General features: G+C 43.8%; 1 protein-coding gene across 1 annotated transcript; it reads right to left on the bottom strand.

Annotated features, from left to right (window-relative positions):
• Window positions 1–3,711: 3,711 nt before the first annotated feature.
• On the bottom strand, window positions 3,712–14,940 carry IK (IK cytokine). Its single transcript, XM_039252721.1, has 20 exons — window positions 14,757–14,940; window positions 14,175–14,241; window positions 12,299–12,391; window positions 11,888–11,947; window positions 10,889–11,056; window positions 10,606–10,720; window positions 9,861–9,931; window positions 9,486–9,532; window positions 8,253–8,416; window positions 7,636–7,744; window positions 7,306–7,345; window positions 6,927–7,146; window positions 6,749–6,767; window positions 6,189–6,267; window positions 5,657–5,737; window positions 5,349–5,406; window positions 4,480–4,568; window positions 4,209–4,317; window positions 4,000–4,034; window positions 3,712–3,913 (listed from the first exon to the last, which is right to left on the bottom strand). Exons 1-20 carry the CDS (start codon window positions 14,770–14,772, stop codon window positions 3,886–3,888), a joined length of 1,668 nt encoding a protein of 555 aa, XP_039108652.1. The 5' UTR covers window positions 14,773–14,940; the 3' UTR covers window positions 3,712–3,885.
• Window positions 14,941–15,032: the final 92 nt, after the last annotated feature.

The following is a 15,032-nucleotide window of genomic DNA, read 5'->3' as shown; positions in this document are numbered from 1 at the left end:
GCACCAGAAGATTCCGAGCGGCTCACAGCGGAGCAGTGAGCCCCAAACCCTTCCACACGGCTGGAAGAGTGGCCCAGATTCCGTTTCCGCCTTGGGGGCGGAGCCGGAAGTGGTTCGGAGACGCGGGAAGTCCCGGCAGGCTGCCGCTACTGTGGGTGGAGTGGATCCCAGGGACTTGGTCCTCCAGTTGTGCTTCTCCGTGTTCCTTGTACTTCTCCGTTTTCCCGTGGCCCTTTTTGGGCCAGGTCGACGACGCAATCGTCATTGCTCTCCTTGGTCAAATCACATAAAGTTGGGAACTCCCTTTAAGTCCTTTCCCCTCATTCTGATCGATGCTGACAGGTAGGGTATTCCCTCCAGCAACTATAAAGGATGATTTGCTGCCCTCGGGATAGCAGAAGGGGACGCCAGCACTTCGTAGGTTTGCAAAGCCCAAGGGCGGCCTCGAGGTTAGTCCGGCAGCGAAAGCCCCACACCGCGAGAATTTGATGTGTGGTTGTCTTGGACAGCAGGTCGCCCAAGGGCACGCTTAAGCTGCTGCATTCTGTGCTCACGTCTTTAGGGCCAAAGGAACAGCATCCTGCCAGTTCCTGCAGTTTGGCTGCATACCCTCATTGGGCCGGACCAACAGTGCTCAGAGCTGGCAAGGAGTTGCTAAGGAAGAAAATGGGCACAACAGTTGACATTCTGAACATTCTGGTTACCAAAGGCTCCATAAAGATGGGAGCACTATGTGGTGGGGTACATAAGGAGCACAAGCTCCTGTGACTGTAAAGAAGCCTCTCACATAAGTAATGCTAAGCCTTCTAAGATATCTTATATGCTGATGCCCAACCCCCTTAATAAGAGGTGTAAGTGAGGTGAGGGACCTCAGAGAAGCTGTATGTCCTGTGTGTATGGGAAAGTTGCCATGTGGTGTTGGGGGTCCTTGTCACTCACCATATGGACAACCAGAGGACCTTGGTGATGTCCACAAGGCTTGGTGATATTTGCAGATTCTGATTTTAACTGGAAAACTTTTTAAAAAGTTTTTTTAATGTTTATTAAAAAATTTTTTTAAATGTTTATTAAAAAAATTTTTTTAATGTTCATTTTTGAGACAGAGACAGTGCAAGCGGGGGAGGTGCAGAGAGAGAGGGAGATACAGAATGTGAAACAGGCTCAAGGCTCTGAGCTGTCAGCACAGAACCTGATGCAGGGCTCAAACCCACAACCCCCAATATCATGACCTGAGACGAAGTCGGACGCTTAACCGACTCAGCCACCCAGGCACCCCATGTTTATTTATTTTGAAAGAGAGAAGTGTGAGCAGGGGAAGGGCAGAGAGTGAGTGACACAGAACTCAGCAGGCTCCAGGCTCCCAGCTGTCAACACAAGAGCCCAACTGGGGCACAAACCTGGCAAGGTTATGACCCACAGACTGCCAGATCATGACCCGAGTGGAAGTTGGATTTTTAACCAACCGAGCCACCCAGGTGCTGCCCCCACCCAAAAAAAATTTTTTTTAAAGTAAGCTCTACAGGGGGCGCCTGGGTGGCTTAGTCGGTTAAGCGTCCGACTTTCGCTTAGGTCATGATCTCGCGGTTCGTGGGTTCGAGCCCCGCGTCGGGCTCTGTGCTGACTGCCAGCTCAGAGCCTGGAGCCTGTTTCGGAGTCTGTCACTCCCTCTCTCTCTGACCCTCCCCTGCTCACGCTGTCTATCTCTCTCTCTCTCCTAGAAATAAATAAACATTAAAAAATAATAATAATAAAGTAAGCTCTACAGCCAGAATGGGGCTTGAGCTCACAACCCTGAGTTCGAGGGTCACATGTTCTACTGAGTCAACCAGCCAGGTGTCCCCTGCAGAAACTTTTTTTTTTTTTTTTAACATAACCTCAAGATGCTGTTGTCTTCATAATGTAACAAAATATAAACCTTAGAATTGGACCACTTGACCCTCTTATTTCCTCCCAGTTCAAAATTCTTGCATTTCTTAATAGCCAGCATTTTCTTAGATCTGCAATTGGGCTCAACACATTCAAGCCTCAGCAAGATCGTCTTTGTAGTTTTAGTCTTTTTCCAGAAAATCAGTATAGTCTGCCCACCAGAACCATTCTGCTTCCCTGGGCTTACAGAAAATCTTTGCCTTTCTTGTACTGTATACACTTTGTGGGATTGATGGTTGCCACACTTCTTGCACAAAGCCTGGCAGCTTTGGGAAGATTCACCATGGTTGCAAGAGCTCTGCTGGCATGGAAAGAGTCAGAAACTAGTTTTATTAATGTTTTAAATTTATTTTTGAGAAAGAGAGAATGCGAATGAGGGAGGGACAGGCTCCATGCTGACAGCAGCGATCCCAATATAAGGCTTGAACTTAATGAACTGCAGGTTCATGCATGACCTGACCCGAAGTCAGATACTCAACAGACTGAGCTACCCAGGCACCCCAGAAATGAATTAAAACTGAGTCAAATCCCAGATTTTTTTTTTAATTAAGCTCTATGCCCATGAGGCTTGAACTCATGACCCGCACATCAAGAGTCACATGTTCTAAGAACTGAGCCAGCCACACACCCTAACCCCCAGGTCTTAAATTTAATGAACTTCTAGGTATCTTTATTTGAGCCAGGTCTCTGTGACCCTTTAACTGAAACCACTGCTTACAACCATGAAACTAGGGTGTCATTTACTGTGTGATATTAGGCATTCTAGGTGCTATATATTACAGACAAGGCCCAATTTCATCCTTGTAGGTGCCAAGCGCAAAGCTGGCCTTCTCTTGATCTTGCCCTATCAAGCCTTAAGTGACCAAAAGCAAGACAGAAAGGTTAAGGGGGCCTTCTAGCTTTCTTGGTTAGGTCTTAGGCTCAGGGCAGGCAGTGGCAGCTAGGGATCCAGCCAGAAAAAAATGATGACCCTATGAATACCAGACCAAAGTGCTAGCAATGAGCAGAGAGGAGGAAAAGGTTGGGGATGGAAGAATTCAGAGGCCAGAGACCCACCTTGGGCATTGGCAAACATTTCAGAGTGTTGAAGGGCACCAAACCCTGCTGGCCTAGCATAGGGATCCCTCAAGGCACTTACCAGGATTATCCCCGTAGCCAGAGAATCAGCAATTTGTACTTAGAATTACTAAAGCTCTCAGGAGAGCATAAATTCATTTTTATTCCCATGATTCTCCTCAGGTACCTTTACCTAGAGCTTAGTCCTGCACAACCATGGGATCAGACTATAGCCCATTGGATAGACCCAAATTCCCAGGGAATCTCTGTCCTAAGAGTAGGCCACATATGGGCCTGAATGAGTCTGTTATTTGAGACCAATCATCCTTATGTTCTTCTTTGCCCATCAGTGAGTGGAGAAAGGACTTCCTTCTCCATTAGGCGTCCTGGCTAGGATCCTTATTGTCCAGCAATCTAGCACGACTGAGCTAACTTCCTGCATGTGCATTTTACACAATCAGTGGAATTCCTCTTGGTGCTTCAGGGGTCCTGAAGGGAGAAAGCTCAACACAGAGAAGACAGGATAGCAGGTTAACAAGGTTTTCTTTAAGTTTATTTTCTTCATTTTGAGAGAGAGAAGGAGAACGGGGGGAGGGGGTTGCAGAGAGTGAGGGAGAGAGAGAATTCTAAGCAGCCTCCACACTGTCAGAGCGGAGCCCAGACACAGGGCTTGATCCCACGAACCGTGAGATCATGACCTGAGCTGAAATCACGAGTCAGACACTTAACTGACTGAGCAATCCAGGTGTCCTCATGCTGACCAGTTTTAATGGAACTAAATGATCATACAACATTTTATATACATTCACAGAAAGACACCTTGCAACTCTTTTGGGAACTGCAGAAAGCAAACAATGGCAAGCGCTTCCTTGTGAGGAATCCTTTTGCAGCTGGAACCAGGGATTAGTATTTTGGTCTTTTCACTTCAACTCTGCAATGGAAGGATAAATGAGTCAGCCAAAGATCAGTATTCCAACCAATTCTTACAGTGCCCCAGAGAAGAATGCTGCTGCTCACCCATCAGCCTCCATCTTCTTCCTCTTCTCAATGATCTATAAAAAAAAACAGTCAACACACAATAGTTATGCTGTCAGCCTAAGCTCATCTGAGGCACAAAGCTAACAGCTCTCCTACTTCCTTGGCTCTCCAGCCCCCTGCCTGTACCCGCATCTGTGGGCCAGTGTCTCCTCTCAGCTGAAGTGCCCCCGAGAGGCAATCTCACTTACTGCACTAATCTTCTTCCACTGGCGATCAAGCTCTGCCTTATCATTCGTTTCCTTGAAGCGCCTGGTCTTCCGCCCTTCAGACATCTTGATACCATACTGGAATGCAGCTCTGAGAATAAAGGACATTTGGGAGAAAGGTCTCAGAGGTTGCACAGCAGTAACAAGGTGTTCCCAGATGGCCCTGTGACTAGAGAACATGTTCTGGTGAAGGCTGGCCCACCCCATCATCATCCCTCTTCTCACTCCTTAGCCATATTTAATACCAACTCACTTGGGCAAAGCCTCCTTGTTGTTCATATACTCGCTGTATTCCTCCTGGGTATCAAAGTCCCAGCGGCCTAAGGGGCCTTTCTTATTACCCTGTTAGAGACACAATGGGAACAAGGAAGTTAGAAATGTCAGAAGAAACAGAATTTTAGCCCTTAATAAAAACAGGTTCTCCAAGTCTTTTTTTATAATTCATAAATCCCACCCTAATAAATACTAACAAATGCTTACTATGTACTTACTATGTACCAGGCATGATTCTGAACCCTGAACACTTATTTAATTCTCTCAAACTCTATCAAAAGAAAACCATATTCCTCTGAATTCTCCTGATGAGAAAACTGAGGCATAAGCAGTAAAATGAGTTGTCAAGGTCACAAAACTAATAAATGGCAGAGCCAGGGTTAAGCAAGTCTCCAAGATATAATTAAACCATGCTCAACCATGGAAGGAAAAAGTAGATGAAATTTCTTCACCATTAATGGTATTATTTGTTAAGGTTTTTTTGTTTTAAGACAGAGAAGAACATTTCAATCCTGGCTAGAGTAAAATTTAGTTATTTTTCTCAAGACTGAAATTCCTTCTACCCTTTCTATTTATGCACTAAAGGCTTGTTCACTGCCTAGTACAGAAATCAAAGCCTAGCATTTTATAAGAAATAAAAAATCTATTTTGAGCACATTTCATTTGACTTTGGACAGATACTTTAAAGGTTAAAATTCCCATGACGCCACAATGCTGCTGTTCTTACTGCTGCAACTGAGGGAAAGTTAAGGCCCAGAAAATGAGACACAGATCTTTTGGAGTGGGGAAGCAGATATGTGGCAAAGAGTAACTGCCCAAGAATCCCCACCCATCCTTCCAACTCCACACCTGGTCCATTTTGCTGTAATCCACCTCCTCATCACTATCCACTGCCATGTCATCCATCCTAAAGAGAAGCAACAGTTTAACACATGGTGCAGACTCAGACTCCTATGCTCTATCCAGAAATCTACCAACTAAGATGCTATACGCATAGAAATGGCAACCGCCACCCCCAGACCTCTCACCGAGAACCTAATAGAACAGTTCATCCAAGTAAGTACCTGTGGGTCCAAGTTAATCAAATTTCCACCTCATCCCCCTCCCCACAACTTGTCCAATTATCCCAGCCTCCCTTCTTCAACAGTCTCACGTACGTGGCTGGATAACACTCGGCATAACTGTTGGACATGCCAAAGAAGTCTCCCAACTGCTTCTTGTCCTCTGGCTTCTTCAGCATACGTTACATTAAAGAAATTAATTCTACCTATAATTGAAAAGCTTCAAGAAGGAAGGGCCAAGGCCTAGAAGCCCCAACATGAAAACTCATAAGAAGGAGGCTGTGAACTTGCAGGAATCCTCTGAGAAATGGGAAAGTCATGGGGCACCTCACTGGCTTGGTCAGAAGAGCATGGGACTCTTGATCTTGGGGTCGTAAGTTCAAGTCCCATATTGGGTGTAGACTACTGAAATAAATAAACTTTAAATAAAAATACCTTAAAAAAAGAACAAATGTGGGGGAGAAAAGGGAAAGCCACAAGGACTGCAAAATTTTATCAAAATTCAGCATGAAAGGCAAGAGGCAGGATGAGGGCCAAGAGTTGTGGGGAAGCAAGGAGGTAGGTGGAATTGGAAAGAAACAGGACAACCGTTTTCTAGAATCCAGCAACAACATGAAATAAAGGATATGATTCAGTGCCTTCCCAGCCAGCAGATCCAGCAAACTTTTCATTGATCGATTTGATCAACTCCTTAGCAGACCCAGGTCCTGGGGGGAAAGGGAACTCTATTCAGACTGTGAAATAAGGAACTTCGAACCTCTTTTCCACACACACTTTCAACCTGTTTTCATAAAACCATATTTTTAAGCAGCAGAAAAAACCCTCTTTCCGCTAACATGATTTTAATTAAAGTTCAACTAGTAATGAGCTATTGTGGTTGAAATGGGTTTGTGTACAAAGAATACTGCTGGTTCGACCTCCCTCACATCTTTCAGAACCACACAGCTGGAGGAATTGTAGCTAACAGAGCAAACATGGCTGCCATTGCCCAGGAAGCGGGGGAGGGGGGGGGAACGACTCCAGACTCCTTTCTATTCCATGAAGCAAGACATGGATCTTAATGAGAACCCAGACCAGGAAGTCCCACAATCCCAACCTTTGCCAGCTCTGAGCTCTAGGAATAGACTCTCAGCCCAGGGAAAAGTAAGACTGCCAGAGCAAATGCAAGATATCTCAGATACAACCCACCTTTGTCAACATCCATGGGCTGGAAAGAAAAGAGAAACTGAAGTGAGTATCACTGTAAGGGATTTACACTCATTCCTCCCCACTTGACTAATCCCTGAATCAATTCCCTACCCTACACCTGGTTGGGCAGGCACAGAGATGGGCAGTTCTACTACTTGGTACCAGGGCCATATCTCACCTCATCATCCACTTTAGGCTTCTCAAAGTAGCTGTGCCTCTTCTTCTCTTCCTCTCTCTCTCTGTCCCGCTCCCGCTCCCGATCTCGTTCTCGCTCCCGCTCTCTGTCACGGTCTCTGTCTCTCTCCCGATCACGCTCTCGTTCCCGATATCTCTCCCGCTCCTTGTCCCGAGGAGTCTTGGTTGTGGATGGCACATAATCCCCAATGTCTTCAAATATACTAGAAAAACAGAGATCCCTAGCTGCCAAAGTCACACCACTTCCACTCTCCCTGGCCATTTCTACAGATTCTTGCACCAAGGCCTCCCCAAAATGCCAAAAACAAGAAACAAAGAGCCCTTTTCTCCCTCACATTAGGTGACGGTACTACGATACATACTTCATGTCAGCCTCAGGGGGTTTCTTCTCTTCCATCTTCCCTAAGATATAAAGAAAGCAGTGAATAAAATATTCCTGAGTTGATTCCAACTCAGCCTAACCAGCTCTGAATGCCCATTTAAACGTGTGTTTAGACGATTAGATAATAAAAGCTCCCGATTGCTCTCTCCTGTCAAGTCTCAAAACTGACCACTGCTTCCAGGGTGGGTGAAGTTAATGCTACACTGCTCCCATGTTTATCTGCAATCTAGGAACCTCCCAATGTTCTGGACACAAAAGGCTCCAAAGCCCCTCCAAAGTTAAGGTTTCTCTCCCTAACCCTCGAGGTTACCTTTATCCTTCTTCTTGAGCTTCTTATTGCGGGTACCCTGCCGCAGGTAGGAAAGGATCTGGGTGAGCTTGCTGATTACGATGTCATTTGTAGTCAGTGTTGTCTGGGCCTGAAAACCACAAGAAACAAGGATGTTATCCCATAGAGCAAAATCTCTTCACTTCATTCATTCACTTAACAAACTGAAGGACAAATTACAACCAACTAGGTGAAAACAGAGAAAGGTGTCACAGAAGATTCCAAGCAGAAAGAATAGCACATACAAAGAGGCCTGAGTCAAAAGTGAATCTAGCACATTCAAGAAAGCTAGTATTCACTGGAGAACAACTACAGGGAATCATGATGAAAAGCGGCTAAGACGACCAGAAGGTGCAGGGGCAATTTCTCAATGAGAAATCACTGAAAGCTTCTCAAGAGTGGTGAGACAAAAATTTGCTTGTTGAAAAGATCACACCAGCCATTTGTAAAAATCACTCCAGTGAATCCAAATTGAAATTTAGGAAATAAAAAATGGACAGGACTCAGTGATGGGTTAAATGTGGTAGATGAGACCCAGGGCAGAATCAAGGCTGATTCCCAGGCTTGAGGCTCATGTAACAGGCTCTCAGGTCACTTACCTCCATGGTGGGGCAATCTGCTTTGCTGCGGATAAGCGTGGTGGGGATGTCTGTGTCCGCATACTCATCATCCAAGTCTACCACATAGGCCATGCGGCCTGGCAAGAATAGCTCATTGCGTTCATAAGCCTTGCTCCTAAACAGTGTGCGGTACACATTGCGGCCTACAAAAGAGGACAAGCAGGGGCGCCTGGGTGGCTCTGTCAGTTGAGCGTCCAACTTCAGTTCAAGTCATGATCTCACGGTTCATGAGTTTGAGCCCTGCATTGGGCTCTGTGCTGACAGGTAGCTCAGAGCCTGGAGCCTGTTTCAGATTCTGTATCTCCTTCTCTCTCACCCTCCCCTGCTCATGCGGTCTATCTCAGAAATAAATAAAACATTTAAAAAAAAAAAAAAAAAGAGGACAAGCAGCAGCATAGCCATGGAGAAGCTTCTACAGTAACAGCTGCCGTTTACTAAGTGCTTAACTCTGTGCTAGCCACCATACCAAATACTCAGTTTTCACAACAGCCCTATAAGATGTGCCTTACTATCTCCTTTTAACTGATAAAGATATTAAAGTTAAGAGAAAATTGATTTACCTAGAATCATACAGCTACCAAGCAACAGAATAAAGAATGGGACACAGGCAGTCTATTTCCAAAGCCTGAGCTCCTATCCATTCTTTTACAATGTCTCCTCAAGGATACTACATGCCTCACGTTGCATTGGGCCCTGTGAGGAGGAAGAATGAGGTTCTTGATGGAAAAACCAGCCCTGCTACATGCTCAATATGATAGGTATGGTGCATAATAATTCCCCCCCCCAATAATCCCATGAGGTGATTAGCCCTATTTCTGCAGACAAACAGGCAATGAGCAGTGAAGTCAGGCGCCCTCACATGCCTAATGCAGCTTCATCTGCAGGATTAAAACCGAGGTCTCAGATGGCAAATTCTGAGCTTTCAATCACCAACCATGCTACATCCCTTAACACATAAGCTACAAGCTACTTCCCTGAATGCATAAGACACAATCTGAAACAGCTTCCAACATAATTGAGGGGACATTAATAACACATGAAATGACTAAATCCACATCTGATTTCTAGTAGAGCATATTATAAGAACTAGCTACTCTACGGGCAAGATAGAGGAAAGAAGGTTGAGAGAAAGGGGAAGCATATCCTCCTCAGAGCATTAAGTCCCTATAGTTCACCGAAAATGCACAACCTTTAGTGTAATTCTGTACTCACCCAAACGTGTCTTAAATTCAATTTTGTTCTCAGGATCCTCATCTTTCCTAGAAAAATAAAAAATAAGTTTTTTTGCTAAATATGTTCCTACTTTTTTACTTTTTTTTTTTTTGTCTATTTATTTTTGAAACAGAGAAAGAGAGAGAGAGTGCAAGCAGGGGAGGGGCAGAGAGAGAGAGAGACACAAAATCCAAAGCAGGCTCCAGGCTATCAGCACAGAGCTTGATGTGGGGCTTGAACTCACAAACCTCGAGATCATGACCTGAGCCAAAGTCAGATGCTTAACTGACTGAGCGAGCCACCCTGACACCCAAGGTGTTCCTACTTTAAGTCCCACTTTTCTAAACTCTCAAGCTCTCCCCCAGGTTTACTTACTTGGTTTCCTTCTGGGGCTTTTCCATAAGTTCTTCTTCTTCTTTCTCTTTGCTGGCAATCTCAGCTCGTACCTAGGGTTCAGACATTTATTCATGTTACATATGTTTACCTAACACCACTATATACCTGACTGTACCAGGAATAAAGAACTCAATACTAAATAAGTCAATATAGTCCTTGTCTTAATGGGGCTTATAGCAGAAGAGACAACAAAATGTGATAACTATGATAAGTGAAATAGAAGAGCTATGCAAAGGTACCGGAAGTAGGAGGTGAGCAATGGGGCTTAACCATACCTAGGTGATCAGAGAAAGTTTCCCCCCCAAAATAAAAAACTGAGGCCATGACTTAAAGGATGAATTACAATTAGTCCTAAACAACAGCCACCATTAGCCCTTCTAAATGGTCTGGTCTAACAGAAGCCTCCCTCCTTCACCTTGAAAGCCTTGTACAAGAACATTCAGCACTGTCTACCCCCTCACCAAGATGCACCTTTTGTAAAAAAAAAATATTTATTTTTGAGAGAGAGAGAGAGAGCAGGAGGGAGGGAGGGAGAGAGGGAGAGAGACAGAGAACATGAATGGGGAGGGTCAGAGAGAAAGGGAGACACAGAATCCAAAGCAGGCTCCAGGCTCTGAGCTATCAGCACAGAGCCCAACATGGGGCTCCAACTCACAAACTGCAAGATCATGACCTGAGCTGAAGTCAAATGCTTAACTGACTGAGCCATCCAGGTGCCCCTCACCTTTTGAAGCAGAGCAAAATCCAAGCCTTTCACCAAATGGGTGTGTTCCATGTCACCACCCAAGAATTTGGACTCCTGGATCAACTGTCTTCTCTTCTCTGCAGCTGATTTGTCCCTGTATATTGAAAGCAATCATGTTAGAACAGTCTTTTGTGAGGGGCAAGTCCCTCTTGAGATGGCTCAGCTGAGGCTCTAAAGTAGGTAAAGTGTTAGGAAGAATTCACTGTGATTGTAGGACTCTGGGATGCCGAGGGAATCAGACCCTGGTTCCCAGGGTACTCACGCCTCAGCAGTGGGGCCCACAGCCCTGTAGTTAGCTGTGGTACTGATCAGCTCAGTTTCCTCATAATCTTTGTTTACGCCATCTCGCCGTTCCTTGGCACGGTCCCGATATTTCTCTGCTAGTTCTCTCTCTCTCTCAATTTCTTGTTGACGAAGCTTGGCATAATAACTGTGACAAGAGAAAAGCAAATGCATAAAGCTCACCAGCTGTTATCCCAAAGTAAGCAGAATTGTTCCTGCCTGTTTCATCCAACCCTCTGGTGAAAGCTTATCTATGTGTCCTGATAGAACTGCCAGCCACCTCTTGATAGTCCTCAAAATTAGAACTACAGCATCTTCCAGATCACAGATATGCTGTTTCAGTGCAACCTCAGGACATTCCATCTGTCAATTCAGAACTCTCTAATGCTACCCAACTCTGTGTCACTGAGTCTCTAAAAGGTATGAGATTTTTCCATAGGGCAACCAGGAAGTTATCTAAATTTTTATCGCCTTCCAAATTTTAACTGAAAATAAGTCATTCCTTGCTGGTCTTCCCCCAGAAGAGAGGACCTGCAAAATATCAGGTCCAGAAGTTTTAGTATCATATAAATAAATCATGTTGATGATGGTGATAACAGCAGGTAAGTTTTATTGGATGGTTATCATATACCAAGCACTGGTGTTAAATGCTTACATGCACTATCACAGCTAACACTCATGACAACCTGCTAAAAGTTATGAAATCACGCTCTGTTCTACCCATGAGAATACTGAGTATTAGATAAACGTTAGGCAACATGCCCATGGCTATCCAGCTAGGAACTGGTAAAGCTGAAATAAAAATACTGCACGCTGACTCCAAAGTCCTAAATTGCCACTCTACCTATCACTCCTCACCAGTAAAGCATAGAACCTCAAAATTATAAAGGAAAATGTCAATTTTTATGCTCCTAACTACCACTCATTTCCCCCAAACACTATCCACTTTAAATCCAACACTCCTCCATCCTTCCTTTACCTTTTCTTCTTTCTCCTTCGTGCAGCTGGGTCTTCATCCTCATTGTACTCCCTTGGCATCCTAGAAGAGAAAGAAATTCACTGATAGCATTAGATAGCATCACAACCAGCTGAAGCACTATTAAAACTATATATTCTCCAATATCTACCCCAGTATCTGAGTGCATAAGGGTGGAATGGACCTCTGCACATTTAAGCACTAGAAGTAGCACTCACAGTACAAGTGGTCTGTGGAACATATTCTGAGATCCTAGAGCACCCTAGTCTCCTCTTGAGCTTTAATCTCCAGCAGGAGACAATCAGAATCACAATCTTCAAAAAATAACTAACCTTCTAGTTCCTAAGACATCTAGTTCAGCAGATTTTCCATAGGAAGGAAATAAGAGACACGCTGGAAGACCCCAGAACTTACTCATGGTGACGTGATTTAGAGGGCGGTGCAGATGTGGGTGCAGCCCTCGGGGTCATGAGAAGTTTCCTGAAGTCTTCATTGGTGAGTTTTGACCTAGAACACAAAGGTATTAAAAATGAGTACCTAGTAAGAACTAGAAAAGGAATATGTAAAAAAAATGTTAATTTTACTGAAAATCATGAAACTACAAACTAAAATAAAAACATGCTACTTTTAATGCATCACAGTGTTAACAATTAAAAAGTCTGATAAATCAAGTATGAGTGAGAATGTGGGAAGTAAAAATTCCACTGAAGGGAACATATGTTAATTCAATATAGCCAATATGAGGCCAATTTGGCAGTATCCAAATTTAAGTGTGTATATCCTATGACCTAGCGATTCCATTCACCTATATTTACCTTTGCTAATTACTGGGACAGTTATAGTAGAACGACTGTAAAAAAGATTCAATTTCAGACTTTAAAATAATAAAAACTTGGAAACAACCTAAACATCCATTAACTAGAGACTACTTAAATCATGAGTGTTTCTCAAATGTGGGGCAGATAGCAACAACGGTATAAGAGATAATTTTAACTGGTACAATGACAAAGACTTACTCTTTGGCCAAACTTTAGTCAGGCCCTTTTGAGCCCTCTTCTGACTAGCGCTCTTTCTTGGCCTGCTGTGCCCAGTTTTAGCAAAGAATTCTCTAAGTGTTCCCAAGGAAGACACTGTTCAAGACTATTGTCACAGAAGAGGCACTTGTGTGGCTTAGTTGGTTAAGAGTTCAACTTCAGCTCAGGTCATGATCTTGCACCCTGCATCAGGCTCTGTGTTGACAGCATGGAGCCAGCCTGGGATTCTCTCTCTCCCCTTCTCTCCGCCCAAACCCTGCGCTTGAGCGTGCACTCTTTCCCTCTCTCTCTGTTAAATAAATTAAAGAACTTTAAAAAAAAAAAAAAAAAAAAAGACTACTGTCATAGGAATAAAGGCTACTGCATTAGGGGAGAGGAACTGAAATTCGGCTCTGAATACACACTGGGACAATTGGGGATTTATGAAAAATTACTAAAAGGAACTTGGTTAGACATCAAAGGTGGAAAAAGGAGCTTGACTGAACCTACTTCATTATGTAAGGTGATTCTCCATAAACTGGCTTCACAGCATTCTTTGCTAAAAGTGAGCCCACCAGTCCTACTCAAAATGAGACCCTAGAGAAGCCTGATGAAAATCTGGTCAAGAAGGGAATCCATGTCACTGCCATGAAAATAATTTCCAAAACACAGAGTGAGGAAAATATGCAAGTGGCAAAATGGCATACACATATATTATACTTAAGCCACAAATATATAATATATATAATATTTACATAAATATATAATATAATAAACATATAATAATTATATAAATACAATATATATGTAATATATATGTGTGTACACGCAAGACAGTACATTTAATTTTAATACTTCAAATTATAGAGTAAAAATACATTTTCCTCAGACATGCAAGTATGTATATAAATGTTAAAAGACATGTAAAAAGTAAAGAAAGATGTAAAAAAAGAAACAGTGGTTACATGGTCAAAGAAAGGGACTGGAAATGAGGATGTTATATATTCTTATTTCTACTTTAATTTTCCCTAAGAATCAACTCCTATATCATATGTAATTAAACATTAACTTTAAAAACTAGCACCCTCCCAGCCAGAATTTCCCCTGTAATATTCTAATGCAATTGATCTGATCCAGCTAAAGTTCACAGAGATAAAGGAGCAAGTGGTACAGTATTTTGTACCATCCTTGCTGACAACTTAGAATTCTTTCACCATCACCACACCACTCTACTTGCCCCCCTAGTTCATTCCATAGTCCCATATTGAAACACTCACTGGTGGAAAGAGTGAGGATCATCCACATCGTGGCCATCTGGAGCCAAGGGGTTGGAGAAAGGCTCGCCTAAGAAAAAGAATTGGAACTAATTTAATCTCTTTCGTGTCAGGTCCTGTGCAAAACTTGGGAATATATTAGTGAACATACTAATGTTTTCTGGTCAAACTGATCACAATCTAGTGAGGAAGAAAGACAGTGACAATACAACGTAATTCTAGGCCGAAGTGAGAAAATACCGGCGCGGAGGATCAGCAAAGACTTCTGAAGATGACATCTAAAATCTGCGTGAAAGACAAATTGGCAGAATTCTCGATTTAAGTGCTGGGGATAGGGAGTAGTTCACAGATAAAACACCCGTGGTCACTTGGGGCAAGGACAAGGCTTAGAGACAACAGTTCAGCCAACAATTCGGAGATTCCCGGTTTCACTCGGGACCCAACAGCTTCGCCAGATTCCAGCGTCACACCCCGCCCTTTCTCCATACCCCAGATTCCACACAGGGCTTAAGACCTGAGGCGAAAACAACACGTTAAGTGTCCCAAGTCCTGAAGGTAATAAAGAACAGATGACCCGAGCCTTACTGTCTCGCTCTGGCATTTCGTCTGCGGTGCTTCAACGCCGCCAACAACTGAAGCTCCAACGACAACACACCAGCGACAAGCTTTTTCCCACGATGCACCTCAGGAACAGCCCACAGTGCTTCGCGCTCCGCAACCTTTCCTCCACCGCCAGCTAGCCCAGAAATTGGGCAAAAAGCAGGATGTCCTCTCGGCAATGCTCTTAAAGCATTGGCTAAACTTTCCCCCGCCCCCCTACGTCATCTAAATATCGCGGTATCTGGAGGGTCCGCGATTGGT

This window comes from Hyaena hyaena, unplaced genomic scaffold, assembly GCF_003009895.1.
Source record: "Hyaena hyaena isolate Hyena2069 unplaced genomic scaffold, ASM300989v1 scaffold_426, whole genome shotgun sequence".
NCBI classification, from domain to species: domain Eukaryota; kingdom Metazoa; phylum Chordata; class Mammalia; order Carnivora; family Hyaenidae; genus Hyaena; species Hyaena hyaena.
This window is presented reverse-complemented; position numbering and strand designations above follow the sequence as displayed.

Excerpts from the sequence above, each read along its gene's own strand:
- IK (XM_039252721.1), bottom strand. Across the intron at positions 9,932-10,605 it reads ATTTTGCTCTGCTTCAAAAG|GTACGAGCTGAGATTGCCAG; the intron begins GTGAGGGGCACC and ends TCTGAACCCTAG. Across the intron at positions 8,417-9,485 it reads TGAATTTAAGACACGTTTGG|GCCGCAATGTGTACCGCACA; the intron begins GTGAGTACAGAA and ends CCTCTTTTGTAG.